Source organism: Callospermophilus lateralis, chromosome 10 (genome assembly GCF_048772815.1).
Source record: "Callospermophilus lateralis isolate mCalLat2 chromosome 10, mCalLat2.hap1, whole genome shotgun sequence".
Lineage (NCBI taxonomy): Eukaryota > Metazoa > Chordata > Mammalia > Rodentia > Sciuridae > Callospermophilus > Callospermophilus lateralis.
Window position 1 is genome coordinate 14,493,296 of NC_135314.1, and position 18,383 is coordinate 14,511,678.

Sequence of the window (18,383 nt, forward strand, 5' to 3'; positions counted from 1 at the left end):
TAAAATAAGACAAATGAAGAAAGCAGATCCCACAGAATCCCATCTATATGAGGTGCCAAAAATAGTCAAACTCATCGAAATAGCGGCATGATGGTTGCTGTGGCTGAGAGCAGAAATGGGTAAGTTGCTGTTCCAGAGATAAAGTCCACAGATAAAGTCTCAGTTACACAACATGCGTAAATTCTAGAGGTCCTCCATACAACGCTGTGCCTACAGTTAACAACACTGTGTGCACTTAAGTTTGAAATGAGCACATCACATACTGTAAGATAAAAAGCAACAGAGAAAAATATAGTAAGATTAAAAATAATCTGTAAAATAAGTCCAGATTACAACTTTAAAGAGAAAATCCAGCTTTTGAAAATTAAACAAAATCCAATTTTAAATATTTTTTTAAAATAGGCCCTTACTGTAGTTATATTAATACTTTATCAAAAGCAACTATTAAGTCCAACTCTCTATATACAGAGTACACAAATCAAGTTTGATATGATTAATATCAGACTAGCCATGTGTAACTCATTCTAAGTAATTACAGTTTTCATTAAACTAATAGACAAAAGGGCTAAAGGGAAAATAAGAAACAAAAAGTGATGGCCATGAAAAACTAGATCAAAGAAAACTTTGCATTAGAAGCTACATTCTTAGAACTAGTCAATTCCAAACCACTGCTCAGAGAGCAGTATCAAGTGCAGAGGTCCTTATAGCAATGAGTAGCACTGAATATGCAATGCATTTTCTAGGAGTTATCATGTCATGATCATAGAATCATCATTCTCTTTCCTCTTGAGACATGACATTACATAGCCAGTGTGAGGACTCAATCCATGATAAATAAACCTGCTTTAAATACATGCATGCAGTAGGCCTTCAAACTTCATCTTGTTCCTCTGCTGTTGACCATGGTCTCATTGTTACCTGTATGACCTTCCTCTGCCCTCCCTGAGCCCACTCATACCCCTAGTAGTGCAATGCTGGCCAGCCCAGGGTAAATAACAATCACTGGCTGCTAAACAATGAATTAAGAACATATTCCTGCTCACCTCACATTCCTGTTCTCTGGCTGAACAGGATTCACTGTCGCCTTCTGTGTCAGTCTCAGAATCGTCACCCAAGCTGATTACGCAAGCGTAAGGACAAGGTTCTTGCTGGGGTTCTGAAATGTAACCATCGTTTCCAATTTCCAAGTTGCTTGAACAGCCTTCGGTACTCAGAGTACTTATAAAAGGGCAGTTGACAGAACTCAATGTTGTAAAAGTCCTCTGAGCTGGTTCTGGGCTCTCACTGATCCTGATACCTAACCAAGGACACTCAGACCGCTTCTGGGAGTAGATTTGCTCTGAGCCATCCTTGGCTACAGCAGGTGATAACTGCATCTGGCAAGGAGAGTCAGTGCTGCAGATGTCACTCCAGAAGCCTTTTGCTAGGTGCTCCGCCACCTCTCGCTCCACACTACTCCGATCACTAGATGCAATGCTACCATCATCCTTGGGGCCCGAGTCAGATTTCAAATGAACATCTTGACTTTCACCAAACGTTTTCTCTTCTTGAACACCTGTACCTGACAAGGGTTTCTCTGTTTTCACTGCTGTGGTCTGCATACCAGCAAAATTCAAGTCTCCGTATTGGTCATATGTGTGTAAAAGAGACAAAGAATACAGTCCATGAGAATCTGTAGAAGAATTGTGGGGGAAAGAAGTCACCTCTGTTTTTTCTGCTGGGCACTGAGAAGCAGGATCCTTTTTCTTCGCTTCTTCATGTTCCATTGCTAATTTGTTCTCTTCGCATCTTAAAATCACCTGCAAATCTGCAGAGTCCTGGACTCCCCCGAGATACTCATTTTCGCATGTCTCGTTTGGCTGAACAGGAGCAGCATGAACCTCTTTGACACTGGATTCCACAGTGCGGACTCTGTCAGTTCCAAATGCTTTCTGGAATTTTCTGTATTTGGGGCATAAAGAAGGCAGAGCCAGAGCAGCACCCTTCTCCAAGCACATGGATTCATACGTCTGACTGGCACTGTCTTGTACAGGAGGTGATGTTTTTACGTTTCCTTGATACCTTTGGAGTTTACACTGAGGAGTCTGAACATTTTTATTTTCCAGAAACTCCTCTACTTCATCAATTTCTAGGTCCTTCTGGTCCAAAAGTGAATATTTAAGGTTTGTTTTCTGACACTGTGATGAATAGCATTTTTTTCTCTGGCATTCTTGCTGGTCTACAGTGGGGTCCAAAAACTTAAATTTGAGAAACTGAAAACAGGATTCCTCAATATTGTGTACACTTAGAAATTCCACACACTTGCGTACTTCGTCCACATTGTCTTTGCTTAAAATTAGCTTAGCAGTGTAGGCAAACTGAATTAAAGGTTCAAATCCTTTAACTGTCACCTGTTGATGTACAAAATAAAAATAAACACATCATTTGAAAGCTACCTAGTAGATTAAAAAAAGAAGTAGTAGTAGAGAGATGTATAACTTATTTGTGACAATTATGAAACAAGAGATTTTTCATTTGGTAAGAGAAAATATTCTTCTAGAAAGTGTAAAACTACCCCCTACTCACTGGGACCTTCACTTACAAATTCTACTCTTATCTTTAAATCAATTATGATTTACTCACATGAGGAAAAGACCTAAGACACTACCATGATTCTCTCTCAAAGCAAAATTAAAACAAATCATCTATGAAATAAAGCAAGACAGACACCACCTGCAGCTCCCACGGTGAGCTGCCAAGTGCCTGTCATTAGCCCAGATCCACAAAACCAACCAATCCCAACTACCATAATCTACAAAAGTGGATGTTTTAAGGATGAAAAAACAATATATGTAAAGCACTTATAAAGAAGCCTTGACCCATGGCAAAGGCACAGTAAACAGTACCTACTGTCTTTATCTCATGCCCCAAATTCCTACTAATAAAATTTTAAGAGATCCCAATGTTAACAAGTGATCCAAGTGAAGTTCTGAAAGCCATGCCCCAACAATGTTTCTGCAAAGATTCATGGACGCTAGGTAAAAAGTCTTTAAGCGGACTATACATTTACACTGAACCTACCCCTGCAACGTGAGGGACAGAGGACCCTGCTAAAGCACAGAAGAAGCTTTCTCCTGGGTTAAAAAAACCAAATGAATTTATAAACACTGAATTTCTACAAGAGGGATCAAAATATTATTAACATTTATGACCTTTTTAAAAACATGCTAATCTCTGAAAACCTGACATTTAAATGGCTAAAATAAAAAGAGAGACACTACCAAATGCTAGTGAGATTGCAGAGAAACTGGGATCACTCACACATTGCAGGTGAGAATGTAAAATGGTACAGCCACTCTGAAAAACAATTAGCTCCTTATGTACCTAACCATGTGACAACCACGTGACCAGTAGCTGCACTCCTGGTCTTCTGTCACTAAGAAATGAAAACTCATGTTCACAGAAAAACCTGTACAAATGTTCATAGCAACTTTATAGTCAAAAATTGGAATCGGTCTGATCTCCTCAATAGCCAAAAAAAAAAAAAAAAAAAAATTAAAAAGAAAAAAAAAGTTTCATGCTGAGTCCACTTATGTAACATTTTTGAGATGACAAAACTTTAAAAGAGGAGAACAGATTACTGGTTGCTAGGGACGAGGGATGGAAGCGTGTTTAGAAGTGAGCAAGAGTAGGAAGGAAATGGGTGTGGTTACAGAAAAGCAGCTCAGGTCCTCAGCGTGGGGACTGCTCAGTGTCTTAATTGTGGTGGTTGGATCACAAACATTCTCAGGGGGAAAACTGTACAGAATTTAATACACACAGAGAAATTAGCCCAAGTGATCTGCAGCAATCTGAATACCGTGAGAGATGTAACAACACCAATACCCTAGCTGTACCATTATACTTCAATTTTTCAAAACGTGACCACTGGGGACATTAGGCAAAAGTGTAAACAGGAACTCTGCATTATTTCTTTCACCTCTACATGCATTTGCAATTATGCCCCCCAAATTTTTCTTTGATATTTTTAAAATAAGTTAAAATAACTCAAAGCCTCTAGAATAATACAATGATGTTTTCAATCTGTCACTATGATGAAACATTGAAAATATTTGAAGAGTATTACGCAGCACTAAAAAATGACAAAACCATGGAATTTGCAGGGAAATGGATGGCATTAGAGCAGATTATGCTAAGCGAAGCTAGCCAATCCTTAAAAAACAAATGCCAAATGTCTTCTTTGATATAAAGAGAGCAACTAAGAACAGAACAGGGAGGAAGAGCATGAGGAAAAGATTAACATTAAACAGAGACGAGTGGGGGGAGAGAAAGGGAGAGAAAAGGGAAATCGTATGGAAATGGTAGGAGACCCTCAATGTTACACAAAATTACATATAAGAGGTTGTGAGGGGAAAGAGGGGGAAAAACAAGGGAGAGAATTGAACAACAGCAGATGAGGTAGAGAGGGAAGATGGGAGGGGAGGGGAGAGGGGATAGTAGGGAACAGGAAAGGTAGCAGAATACAACAGTCACTAATATGCCATTATATAAAAATGTGAATGTGTAACCGATGTGATTCTGCAATTTGTATTTGGGGTAAAAATGGGAGTTCATAACCCACTTGAGTCAAATGTATGAAAGATGATATGTCATGAGCTTTGTAATGTTTTGAACAACCAAGTAAAAAAAAAGAAAATATTTGAAAACATATATTCATTCATTCTAATTTGAAGGTAAATTATAATATACACATATGCGTGATTGTGTCTATTCTCATAAACCCATAAATTAAACTTGCTCACTTGGAAAGTCTCATTAAATAACTGGAAAATATGAACCATAATAAGTATATCTCTATTCTGATTTGTATTGTTCCTTCTTAGAAAAAAAAATCAACTATTCTGTAGTTGACTTTTCTGTCTTCTCAGCATTGAACCCTTTAACCTCTGTCACTGTAGAGATAAGATAGCCTATCATCTGACAAACTAGCCACAGTTCATGGAAGTATGCACAGCCAGCAACAAGCCATGCTGCAGACTTAGTTTACAGTTTGTCCCACGTATCCAACAGGGAACTTGCCACCCAGATCCGTCACACACAGGAAATTCTACACATCTTCTCCATATGCCTTACCTACCTCTACTTGTGTCCGAATGCCACAAACTTGACACTCTGCTAGTGACAGTTACCAACTCAAGAGCAGCCTATTTGAGTCCCCTTTGAGTAAGAATCAGTGTAACCAGCACTTGTTCCCCCAGAGAGAGGTCTCTTGGAGCCAGGACACTGACAAAGTCCCAAGTTATCTCTGAGCCTGAGTCCAAAACAGGCTGAGGCAAAGAATGTATGTAAAAATAGGGCTCAACAAGACAAAACACAGCCGATCCCCAGAAAGAACACTTGTGGAGTGCCTGCTGTCCATGGGGATGTTTTGGGAAAAGGGATGATTTACAGAACTCTAAACCTAGACACAGGTGTCTATCATGGAAAAGGTCCATAGGGAGAGGAAGTCACACAGTCTGGCCTCTCCGAGCCATGACCTTTACAATGTCTATAACATTGGGTGTGCCCTGAGTTAGTCACTTTGTCAAAATAACAAGAGTGGGTCAATTTTTGCACTGCTCAATAAACATTTAACACCCCAAATTAATAATTTTATAATGTAAATGTAATAATAATGTCTATGAAAAAAGCCAAAGGAATGGGTTGCTGCAGGAACCTGGAACTGCTCCTCAGCCACCTGACCAGGAGGCTGCACTTTACTTTATGAACCACAATGTGTTTAAGAAAATTAAATTAAAATCACTAGAAACATGGCCCCTCACCTCTTCTGGTAGAGTAATGTTAAGCTCCGCGTCAGCCTGGCCTACGATTCTGGCGTGGAAGTAACTGCTGCATGCCGCCAGCACTGACCGGTGGGCGCGGAATCGTTGGCCCTCCACAAGGACAGTGACGTCGCACAGCACGTCCTTCTTCCGCTGGTCATTGAGGCTGAGCAAGACGTTGGTGCTGTGCACCGAAGACTCGTAGGCAAACACCGGGTTCTCACGCAGAGACATCCTGCACAGCCAGTGGAGCCAGGCGCGCAAGGGAGAGCATGCTTCTAACTGTCCTCCACCTGCAAGCACACGCCAGAGTTCACCTGGTGAGATCTTGTTTAGAACTTCCTGAGCAACAACCAAGGGTCTTCTCAATTAAAATACAGAAGCCTCCAGAGGAACAGAACAGAAGATTCATCTAATATACCTCAAATTAGGTATGGTAAGTTTTTCTAATTTAAGGGAAAAGGTTCTTGGAGACAGGGAGGGAGAACTTTTTGAACCAAGGATTCCTTGGTTCTCTGAAAATGAATTACTGTGGGCAAATAGATGGGTCTGGGAAATTTTGGGGTGGCATTAGGACAGTTGGTAGGTGTGGCAGGGAGGCAGTGGGAGTGTCACACTTTAGGAACACTTGGGTGGAACAGGCATTCCCCATGCCCCACCCCGCTACACCTGAGAGATGACAGGAGAGTTTAGTGCTTTATATCAAGGGACACCTTGGTACCCAAGGTAAAAGTTTCTCCAACACCAGAAGAAAATGGCTCACATTTGCCAGGCTGCATCTTGGTAAACAGTCTTTTTTTATACAGCAAGTCTTACTTTACACTAGAGAAGACAGGCCACAAGAAATCTCCTTCATCACTAAGGAGATGGTGCATCACAGGTAGAAACTCATCGAAATGTTAAAATATTAACAGAAATTATCAAAAATGTATATTTTGGGGGGGCTGGGATTGTGGCTCAGCGGTAGAGCACTTGCCTAGCACATGCAAGGCCCCGGGTTCGATCCTCAGCATCACATAAAAATAAATAAAATAAAGATATCATGTCCAACTACAACGAAAAAATAAATATTTTTTAAAAATGTATATCTTTTAAAAATATATACTAACATGTAGTAGCCTCCAAATATTTTTTGATCACATACACAAAACTGGGGTTAGGAGGTACTCCTAAACATATATGCTTATCCGTGTATTTCAGACATGTATGAGTATTGTGATATATACACTCTAAACATATAAAAATTGAAAGAGATTAAAAGGGAATATCTGATCTGTTCTTCCTGTCCCCATACTTGTGGAGAGCACCCAGGTGTGCGGACCCCACTGTGGCAATCAGACAGATGGAAGCCCACAAGCTCTTCACATGCACCACTCCTTTCTCTTCTGATGACATCTCACTGAAAACAAGCCCCTCTAATGAGAAGTGAATGAGAAAATGTTTTTGTTTTCAGATTTGCTGTACTGAAAACAAAAATGAAAGGAGACAGAAGGAAGTTCTGCTGAAGTTCAGACAGACCAGTCCCCGATCATGGGTGGATGCCATCTCAAAAACAGCTTGTTTTAGCTGCAAACACATGAAATACATCCATAAATTCTCTTGTACTGAGTGTTTATTTTTAAAGTCCTCATTATGGCTGAAACGTCAGTCTCCTGCAGTGGTACTCTATGAAAATAAAAGCTTTCCTTTTGTGGTTAGACTTCACCTAAGGTTAAGGACCATGATCTATCATTTACTGATTCAGCACAACACATGAAATCTTTGGTTAACTTCGAAATTAAACAGGAGAACTGACTCAACTGTTGGGTTCTGCCCTTAGCAAAGAGTAAAAGTTCCTTTTAGTAACTGTTCTTCATACTTCAGTTATCAACACAAGGAATTAGTGTTAGGAATAGTAAGGAGGAACCATCAATCAAGGAAACGATGTGTCCTCTGGTGGGTGATACAAGGGCCACTGTCCTCCTCCTTGCCCAGCACACACTGGCCTCTCCAGGCCAGTTGGATTCAGCTGACTACTGCCCTACTAGGTCCTTGCATCCGAGTTCCCAGCTTTCTTATTCTCTTCTGCCACTTGGTTTGCAGACTTTTAAAGGTATCCTATCTTATGTTTATAGTTTATCACACACAAGCACAGCAAGGAAAAACTGTAAAATCAGACAGACCGGGGGTCATTATGAATTAAGGCTGTTCAATCTAGGCCCTGTTCACTTACTTTGCATGTCCCCATCTCTGTTCTCCATAACAGCTTTCCAACTTGCCATCCGGTTCCTCTATCAGTCTCTCTCTCAGTGCACCACCACAACTGGAATCCAAACTCAGAATACCTCTCCCACCACCTCCACCTAGCTCCTCCTTCTGTTGGAGACAATCATGAATGTCTTCTCCTAGCCCCTTACCACATTTGCTTCTCTGAGATCTAATCCTACATACCTTTTCCCAGACATACCCAATCTCTTCCTCTGTGTTGGCTTCTTCCCAGTTTTTTGTTTTTAATAAAAATGTTTATGTCTCTCCAGTCTGTCCTACCAACTATTAATGCTCTAATTCTGCACCCAGCCCTGAGCTAAATACCAGATGTTGTTTATCTCGCTGACGCCTCACAACTACCCCACATAACACTTTTCTACCCCAATTTTACAGAAGGATAGGAATCTCTTGGCCAATATCAAAAGACCAGTAAGAGAAAGGGAATTCACACCAAGCATTTTTACCTACTTCACTCTTCTATTTCCTGTTAGTATTTGCTAAATGCACAGTATGCAGACACTGCAGCCATACGGGGAGCTGGATACTTCTACAAGGTTATGCTTGAGAATAAGGAAACCAGCCCACAGAAAGGCAGAAACAAAATAAACTAGACCTGAGCTGTAGAAAGTGAAAACTCTGAGCCTTGAAACCCAGAACCTAAAGGTTCTCTGGATGACTCCAGAGTCACCACTTCAAGGTGACTCCAGCAAAAGCAATTCCCATGCCTTCATTCTTGAGCTGCTGTTTGCACAGCCCTGTGCACCTGTGGCCCCCAACTCCTCATCCTGCCACCAGCTGGCTCACTATTTACCTAGACTCCAACAGAATCATGCCCCGCTCAGGCAGATTTTGTAAGAGATCACCCCATGGGTTCACAGCCCACTTACAGTCTGGCTGCCCTCAGACAGGGTACCAACCCCAAGTCCTACGCCCGCACTAAGAAGGGGCCATCTTTCTTTCAGTGGACTGAGTGCAGCACATACCAGGATAGATGCTGCTCACACCAGAAGCCTGGGACTCCCTCCTGACACCTCCCTCAGTCAGGCTTGCAATCTAAATGCTCACCAAGTCCTGCTGCCTCTGCCTTTTAACACTGAGGTCCATTTCTTCCCCTTGGCACTGCCCATTCCAACCTAAGCCATCATCAGCTCTCGCCTGGACAGTGCTGTTTAACTTTTGGCAAAGGTACATAAGGTCATGCATGTACAAATAAGGTCATATAAAAATAAAACAAAAGTTTCACATATCAACATTTTATCCTCGCCACCCACAAAGTGCTCTGTGTTATTTTCTACTCTATGGGAACAAAAAAAGTCACCGTATGATCTACTCAATTTCCAGACCAACTAATGGACCATCATTCCACGTACTGAAACACAGGCCCAGTGGCTAACAGCTTAGGGCTTGGAATTTTATGAGTTCAAATCCCAATTCTGCCACTTACTAGCTAAATGGCCTTGGCTAAATTGCTCAATCTTGTTGAGTCCTAGTTCCCTCACCTTTAAAACAGGGATGATAATACCACCTCACTGGGATGGGGTGACATTTCCATGAGGTGAATAAGAAAACAGTTTAGCATAATGCCTGGCCCGTGGCAAGCAAATAATAAATGTGAGCTGATGTTTATCATGATGATATTAACTAAAGCCTTACACCCTCTAGGTCCCCTCCAATTCACTTTCTCCCTATCAGAGTGATTTCTTCCCTCCCACAAACCCCCTACAAGCATCTTCAAAATTTGTTAAAAGCACTTCAAAATCCTTAACATGTGCTTCAGACCTCTGTGGTCAGGTTTTTCATCTATTAATCCAGCCTCATCTCAAACTGCTGTCACCTCCAATCCCACTGTTTCTGCCTTCCTGCCACACTGGCTCCAAGCTCCAACTAATCTCAGGACCTGCACAAATGCCTGCTAAATGAACTTCAGCTGCCTGACTTCTCACCTTTTAGGTCTCAGCTTAAATGTCACAAACCTTGTCTGACTGTTCTCTGCCAGACCCCAAGCCTGTAACAAAGTACCTGGTCCAATACCAGTACTTGCTTCTGAATGAGTTACTTGGCATCTTTAATACAAATCCAAAACTCATATTATCTAGATCACCTTCCAAACACAGTCCAGTCAGCTGTTCCAAAATAAATGGAAATGTCATTGAGCCAAGCACGCACAAAGTTCTTAGATGGCTTTTCCAGAACCATGAAAGGCAGACAGAGCCAGGCTCAGTACTCTGGGAGCTACAAACATACCTGCAGACAACTGGCCAAAGAAAAGCACAGGTTGCAACTATAAACTCAGCCAATACAAATGACCTGCATGAATGAATGAAGACACTTTGCTCACTGCTCTCAGCAACAGTGGGCACTACATAAAGGCGCTCTGGAAACTAAATCTTTCTAATTTTGAAAGCTAAGGGGTCAGTAATCCATTTTTCCCCAATAATTCAACTATATACTGACTGTACCAAATAACAGCACAACTCCTTCCAACTTCTCTTATTCACGTATTTTTTGTGGTGCTGGGGATTGAACCCAGGGCTTTGTGCATGCAAGGCAAGCACTCTACCAACTGAGCTATATCCCCAGCCCTCACTTCTTCCAACTTCAATCAGACTAGCATTTTTCATACCTGAAAAGTAAAATGTAACACTCGAGCCTTTCGCATCTGAACTTCTATTATTATTAAAAACAAATTTAGAGTCCCATATTACACCTGAATTTTCGTATATTCTTGGAAATATATACTATTATTTTAACTCAAAATAAGGTTTACTGACCTTAGCAAATGCTGAGTCACTGGCTAATGCTGATAAAGGATGAATAAGCAATTTGAAGCTTCCTGTACCTCAACTTGCAACAATTTCTCCCAAGTTAAGTTTTAATACAGTTACTATTTACAAGCCAAGTTAAGTTTTAATACAGTTACCATTTACAAGCCAAGTTAAGTTTTAATACAGTTACCATTTGGTGTTTCTGCTTTCAAAATAATACAGAAAATAAAAGAAGATGCTATGACTTTACCATATCTTAATCATGTTATCGAAAATAAAATTCTATGGTAAATGTGAGATTATGGATCCAGGTCAACAACACTTCATACACCAGAATTTAGAAGATAACTCCGTCTGAGGATGAAGTTCCAGGATTACAAAAGAGCTAGAATTTTACTCACTTGAAGTATCAAAGGACCATGTTGTTTTAATTCTCAACATGGAGGGGTATGATAAATAACCTAACACCAAGCAGAATGCCACCTCTGGGGGGAAGAGGATTGATCTGCATAACCACTTACGTCTGTGGTAAGTCTTCACACAGAAACACCTTTCTGATCAATTTTAATTTAAGCATAATATTCAATTAATAAAAAAAATTATATAATCGTGCTAGTCAAGGGTCTCTGTGTGTGTATCTGGCCATAAATGGTGAACATCTGACATTGAAGAAAGCACATAGGGGCATTTGCTGGGCTTTTCTATAACAGTCATGTGCTGGATCTATGCTGTGGGTGGACTTATCAAACCTGCCTTCCCCTGCCTAGCACCAGCTTCATCACCTGTCAATCACTCTTGCCTCACTCAATTTCAGTGCAGTCTTAGATGGCTGAGAACCCAGGCATTTCCCCTGACCACCACATCTTTCCACAACATCTTTCTTGGCTCTCACCTAAACTCCAAAATTCTCCAAATCACTTGCTGTTGCAATATGCCCACTATTTCCCATACTGAGTGTTCTGAAATGAGGCAAACCTTATCTCCAGTGTTTCTAGGGGATGGCAAAGACCCAACAGTACCATGTGGACTCTATGATTCCCATATAGACCAAGTTGAGAGTTTTTTCCATTTACCTTCCTAACATTAAAAATTATACAGTTAAGTCATGAACCTTTTATTACATTTACTAGATCTAACTCCATATCTAAATTTTGAAATGAAGGTTAATCTTAGGGGGAGGAATTTGTACTGTTAGAGAAGTTTGATGAAGTCGTTTTTACACAGTCACCTACTCAGACATCAGGAAAAAAAGATTTTTCACTTCCGAAATTAACAAATCCAACTGAGATAATTCTGGCTCATAAGTTTAGAGAAACTGGAAAAGAATTCAGGAAAAAAAGAAGTGGAAAAAAACAGAAAATCCAAGCTGCAGATCCAAAACAAGACTAAAAGGTCCACTGAACCTTCTTACTACAAAGAACTTAGGAAATAATTAAGTCTTTTATTTGCTTAACACACTTGCCAACCACTTAATTTTTAAAAGAACTGGTATATCTCTCTGGTATGAAAACATGAACTAGCAACCAGAACTGGTTCATATAAATAAAACTTATTTATTGAATACATACTTTTATTATGCATTTGCAGCCAGTATTTTTAATCAACTTTCACGTATAATTTACGTAAAATGAACTTAATCTATTTAAAGCACATAATTCAATAAGTTTTAACAATTGTATATGCACATGAAACCACCATCATCGCTGTCAATATACAAAAATTTCCATCACTCTCAAAATTCTACACGTCCCTTTAAGATCTCTCCTTCCCTATGCCCCTGACTTCAAGTAACCAATGATTGCTTTAAACCACTATAGATTAATGTGCATTTTCTTTTATTTTTATGTAAATGGGATCACATTAAATACTCTTGTTTGGGGTTTCTTTCACCCAACTGAGTGATTTCAATATTTATTCATGTTGTGTGTATCAGATGTTTGTTCCTTTTTATTGCTTAATAACAATCCACTATACAGTATGCTGCAATCTGCCCATTTAACAATTGATAAACTGTTGTACTAAAGTTGGACAACTACCTGTTCTCAGTATGGGGGTTAGTCCAATAAAGCTTCAATGAACATCTGTATGGAAATATACTTATTTTCCTTGGGTAAATAAATACCTAGGATTAGAAGAGCTGAGTCATATATGGTAGGTGTATATTTAACTTCCTAGAAATTGCTGAATAGTTTTCCCAAGTGATTATGTCATTTTACATTGCTACTAGAGCATGTAACAATTCTAGTTGCTCTACATTCTCATTAACCCTGGGCAATGTCATCTTTTTAATCTTAGCTCTCCTAATAAATATACAGTGGTATTTCACTGAGGTTTTGACTTGCATTTCCTGATGACTCATGATATAGAGCATCTTTTTATGGGCTTATTGGACATTTTTATATCTTTTTTGGGAAATGTCTACTTAATTCTTGTAAGCTTTTTAATTCTTATTGAGTTAGAAGAACTAGTAGAATTTTGATTAGTGTTGCAATTGAAACTATGTATCTGGGCAGAACCAAGAGTTAAATTGAGTCCTCTGGTATACGAATATGGCATCTTTCTCCATTTAACTGGGTCTTCGTGTTTCTCAACATTATCATGATGTTTTAGCAAAGGTTTGTGCATCTTTTATTTAATTTATCCCTGAGTATTTTTTTTTAAAGAGAGAGTGAGAGAGGAGAAAGAGAGAGAGAGAGAATTTTTAATATTTATTTTTTTTAGTTATCGGCGGATACAACATCTTTGTTTGTATGTGGTGCTGAGGCTCGAACCCGGGCCGCACGCATGCCAGGCGAGCACGCTACCGCTTGAGCCACATCCCCAGCCCCATCCCTGAGTATTTAATGAGGTTTTTTTGTAGCAATGTAAATAGACTTGGGTTTTTAAACTTCACTTTCTAGTTTTTGCTGCTCCTGTAGAAACAAAAAAAATAATTTTTAAATATTACCATGTACTCTGCAATCTTAATTCACTGTTCTGACAACCGCATTGTGAACTTAGGATTGTCTATGTACATGAACAATCATGTCACCTGCAAATAGAGAGTTTACTTCTTTCCCATCTACATGCCTCATTTTGTTTTCTTATCTTATTACAATGACGGAAAACTGAGTGGCAACAGTGGGTGCTTGCCTTTAAGGAAAGTGTTTGATATTTCACCATTAATGTGATGTGACTATAGGTTTCCCAAGATGAATAACTAATGGGTAGAGAGGGAGATTCAACAGTTACTATCCCAGTTAACTTAAGGATCCCACAAGAATCTCAGAAGGGAGAAAAAAGAAAAGCAAAGAATGAAATTTCAAAATAAATAGTGAGTTCCAACACATTTGGCCTTCTCTAAGGTATGCCTATTATCACTGTCCTAGTACTCACACCTCAGACATCAAGGACTCCATCATCAGGGGCTGAATATGAGAAGGGCTGGAGGGCTGTTACCAAGGAGCACAGGTAAGGCCTTAAAGACTCTGTCAGCAACTCACCAAGTAACAGCTAGCTGCTCTAGGGACCACTGGAGGTGGACAGCATGAAAGTGCACTTTATCACTTTGTGATACCCCTGCCAGCTAAACAAGTTACTTTCCACCTGTATCTGTGATGATTTTTTCTTTTCTTTTCTCCTGGCAAACCAGGAACAAGAACAGTAATTTTTCTTGGGAGGATCCAATGAAATGCTATGCTATTCTTAGTAGAGTACCTGATGTACAACAGGTGGTCAATAATCATTAGCCATTACTTGAATCTGATGTGGAAACGAGTGACAATGAAACTGCAGACAGCAATGGATGAACAGTACTTATCTCTGCATCCAACACTGACACAGGTATAATGACAAACACTGTTAATTGGTTTTCAAAGAAAAATGATAGAATGCTTAATTACCATTATAGGACTGAGTGTAAATATTATCAACCTTGACAAAATAAAAGGGACAAGCTAGGACATTACGTATGATGTGCAGAGACAAAAGATAATGCCTTTTATTAATGAGATCAAAATAAAACAAAACCATGTTTAGAGTTGGAGATGTGACCAAGGATAAAAAGAAAATTAATACATATAATCATAAATACAGGCAAGAGTATGGTAGAAGTAAATAAAATCATCATTCACAGTAACAGGAAATCAACAGATGAAGTCTTAGGTTAATAAACAAACTGAGACATAAACATCTGAGAGAAACAGGGGTAACCACCAAGAAATTTAAATAGGAGAAATGAGTAAACACTGCATATATGAAAATTAGGGGCGGGGCAGGTGCAGCAGACAAGACTGCTCTCTGCATTTTTTTTGAAAAACTAAGAACATACTATATTGAGTAAAAACACAAATTTAAATGTGCTAAATACTAATACTAAACAAAAGAGTAGTAAAATTTGGTTAAATCTAAATATTTGGTAACTTGATTATGAGTCTTATTCCAATTTTTTAATGATTCTTCATATAAAAAAAGACATTTGAAAGAGAAAAATCAACCTTCAACTACTACAACATTAGATTTTGACAAACACAGGAGATGACAAGGTTTCAAAGTACACATTAAGATTTCTTCTCAGGCTGGGGTTGTGGCTCAGTAGTATAGCACTTGCCAGGCACATTGTAAGGCCCTGGGTTCAATCCTCAGCACAACATAAAAATAAATAAATAAAATAAAGGTACTGTGTCCATCTACAAAAATAAATAAACAAATAGATAAAAAGATCTCTTCTCGCCAGGTGTGGTGGCGCACACCTGTAATTCCAGTGGCCTGGGAAGCTGAGATAGGAAGATTGTAAGTTCAAAGCCAGCCTCAGCAATTTAACGAGGTCCTAAGCAACTCAGTGAGACCCTGTCTCTAAAAAAAATACAAAATAGGGCTGGAGACAGGGCTCAGTGGTCCAGTGCCCCTGAGTAACCCCCCAAAAAATTTCTTCTCTTTTGGGAATAATTATTATGCACATACTGCTTAATATTTAATATTAGTGAACACAATGCAAACAGATTCTTTAAAAAAATATAAAGGTATCTCCTAGAGCAATGATCTGCTGAATTGCCAAATGCTACAGCACTGTTCTCTGCCTTCCAGAATCTGATGAAATCTACTGAATTCTCATCAAGAAAACCATGCACATACTAAAATTTTGCATTTGCTTTTTAGTAGAACAGATAAATTAAATCAAGACCATATTCTTTGAGAAAACTAATAAATCTGACAAACTTCAGCTAAGTCTCACCAAGAAAAAGAGTAAAAACTCAGCAATGCCACCATCAAACAGAACAAACTCAAATAGTTCCTCTCTTAAAATGCAACACTCCTCCCCACCCATCCATCTCTGTTCTTCTGTACAGAACCCCCCTCCCCGCAAAGGACTGTCCCCTCACTTCCTTCTCTTTTCAATTTCATGTGAGTCCATTAAACTGAGACCTTCCCTCCACTCAACAGAACCCACTTCATGAAGCTCCAGCGCCTCTACATCACCTAATGGCAAATTCTGAGTCTTCCCTTTACAGTGTATCTCAGTGGTACTCAACACTTTGATCATTTCCTCCCTGAAACCTATTTTCTTCACTTGGCTTCCAGGATAAGCCAATGCTCTGATTTCTCACCTACCTCACTGGCAGCTGCTCTCGACTTTCTTTGGGGGAATCTTCCCTTCCAAACCTCTAGAAGCTGGAGAGCCCTGTGCTTAGTCCTCAGTCTCCTCCTCTTGGTCTACACTCCCTAGGTGAACTCATGCAGACTCACAGCATAGACGGTCCTGTGTTTACGTGTAGTCTACTCCTGACTTCTCTCTTAAACTTCATATTCATGTACCCAAATGTACACTCGGGTTATTCCAGGTATGTCTAAATGCCATCTCAAATTTAACAGGCCCAGAAATATTAGCTGCCATCCCAACACAACTGCCTTGTTAGAATATTAAAATATTAACAATGGTTACATTTAGGTAATCTTTCTGTTTATTTATACACTCAAATTCTCACCATAATTTCATATTACTTTACAAATGCTACAATAAACAATAACTACAAACACACAAATTATGTGCCTTGGTTAAAAATGCAGTTTGCGTTTATTACAATTGTCTCCTGAAGCCTCCCAAAGAATGACAATTATTTTTCCGCCTTTATAATGGATATGTTCTCCAGTCAGTCATGAGAGAACACTGGTTTGAAACCATGTGTAAAACTCAGAGGCAACTCTAAAACTCAGCAGTCTCCACTGATATCTTCACAGTAATTATCAAAGACTGAATTAAACTCTATAAAGAACCTAAAATACAAACATTGCTTGATCTGAAGAAAAAATCCCGCTCCAGGAAGACTGGGAAAGGACTCCTGAAGTCAGGTGCAGCCGTGTGAACAAGGGCACATGTGCATCTGTGAGAGGAGAAGGTGGCTTGAGCAGGCAGTTCCTGCTCTCCTTATCTCCCAAAGCCCTGGGAAAGTGTAAAGAGTAAAAAAAAACACATAGAATTATAAAAGAAAAAGGGAAACATCAAGTTTTAGGTTAACACCACCAGTACTGGGATAAAATTAGGGTTCTATTCATATTCTACCAAGAATAAGGTCTTCTATCAGTTACCTAACGTCATGGCCTCAGGTTCCCCCAGCAGGAAAACACCCCCCACACTTTACAGACTGATTGATTAGTGCATTTACAGTAAGGTGCATGGTACAACACCACTAATATTCCATCATTATTGCTGCTATTATTATGTATATGATGGAGAAAACTACACATAATTCTACAAACCCAAGAATTATTCCAAATGAAAAAAAAAAAAAAAAAAAAAAAAAAAAAACCAAAATGAGGTTTCCCGGTCCTTTAACAATAAAAATTTAGAACACCTAATAAGGAGCTCAACAAGGTTTAAAAAAAAAAGTATGATACAAGCATGCCTAAGATAATCACTAATTTCACAGAGCTAAACAATTTCAAACTAAAAGAGCACATTCATCTAGGATGGCCTGTTTCTGTTACAGATAAGGAACAGATAAGGATAAGAGGCCCTGAGAGGGTCAGTAACTTAAAGACTGAGGAGGTTCAAACATTACACTTCAACTCCTGACTCAAGCAGTCAGTGGGGGAGGGGCAGATAAAACTGAGGAGGGATAGAAAAACAAGGAGCAGGGAAATGCCTTAAATTGGTTTTTACAGAACAGCAACTTTTCCATTATTACTCAATAGTTAGCAAATTAACTTGTAATTAACACTTGTTGGATTACATAGCCAACCTCCTATCATTTAAGGAACTCTGAAACTAAACTATGCTGAACTTCATTCAAAGTCTATAACTATACTACACATGGAAAACTCAAGAAGGAAAGAATGTTAGGAGTTATTTACCAAAAATTGCTCTCAATACACAGTATTAGGTGTCTGTGTTCTACATTCAAAATTTAATTAAAGACTCTTCGTACGTCATGTCATTTCCAATCTGTAAGAATTATAGCTATGATCCAAAATACTTCCAACTGCCTAGAAGAGGTGAGAGCCCTAAAACTAGTTCAAGGTCAGAATGACCTCTGCAGGTCTAAGAGTGGATACACACAGTACAAAAGGTACCTGAAAAAAAAAAAAAAAAAGC

At 39.2% G+C, this 18,383-nt stretch overlaps 1 protein-coding gene across 2 annotated transcripts in view; it reads right to left on the bottom strand.

Moving 5' to 3' along the window:
- Bach1 (BTB domain and CNC homolog 1) overlaps positions 1-18,383 on the bottom strand; it is a 43,867-nt gene that overhangs the window by 17,373 nt on the left and 8,111 nt on the right. For both annotated transcript variants that reach the window (XM_076868318.2, XM_076868317.2), the window contains exons 2-3: positions 5,802-6,094; positions 1,044-2,390 (exon numbers count right to left, since the gene is read on the bottom strand). In XM_076868318.2, coding sequence (XP_076724433.2) covers positions 1,044-2,390; positions 5,802-6,035 — 1,581 coding nt within the window. In that variant the 5' untranslated portion in view covers positions 6,036-6,094. The remainder of the gene's footprint in view (positions 1-1,043; positions 2,391-5,801; positions 6,095-18,383) is intronic.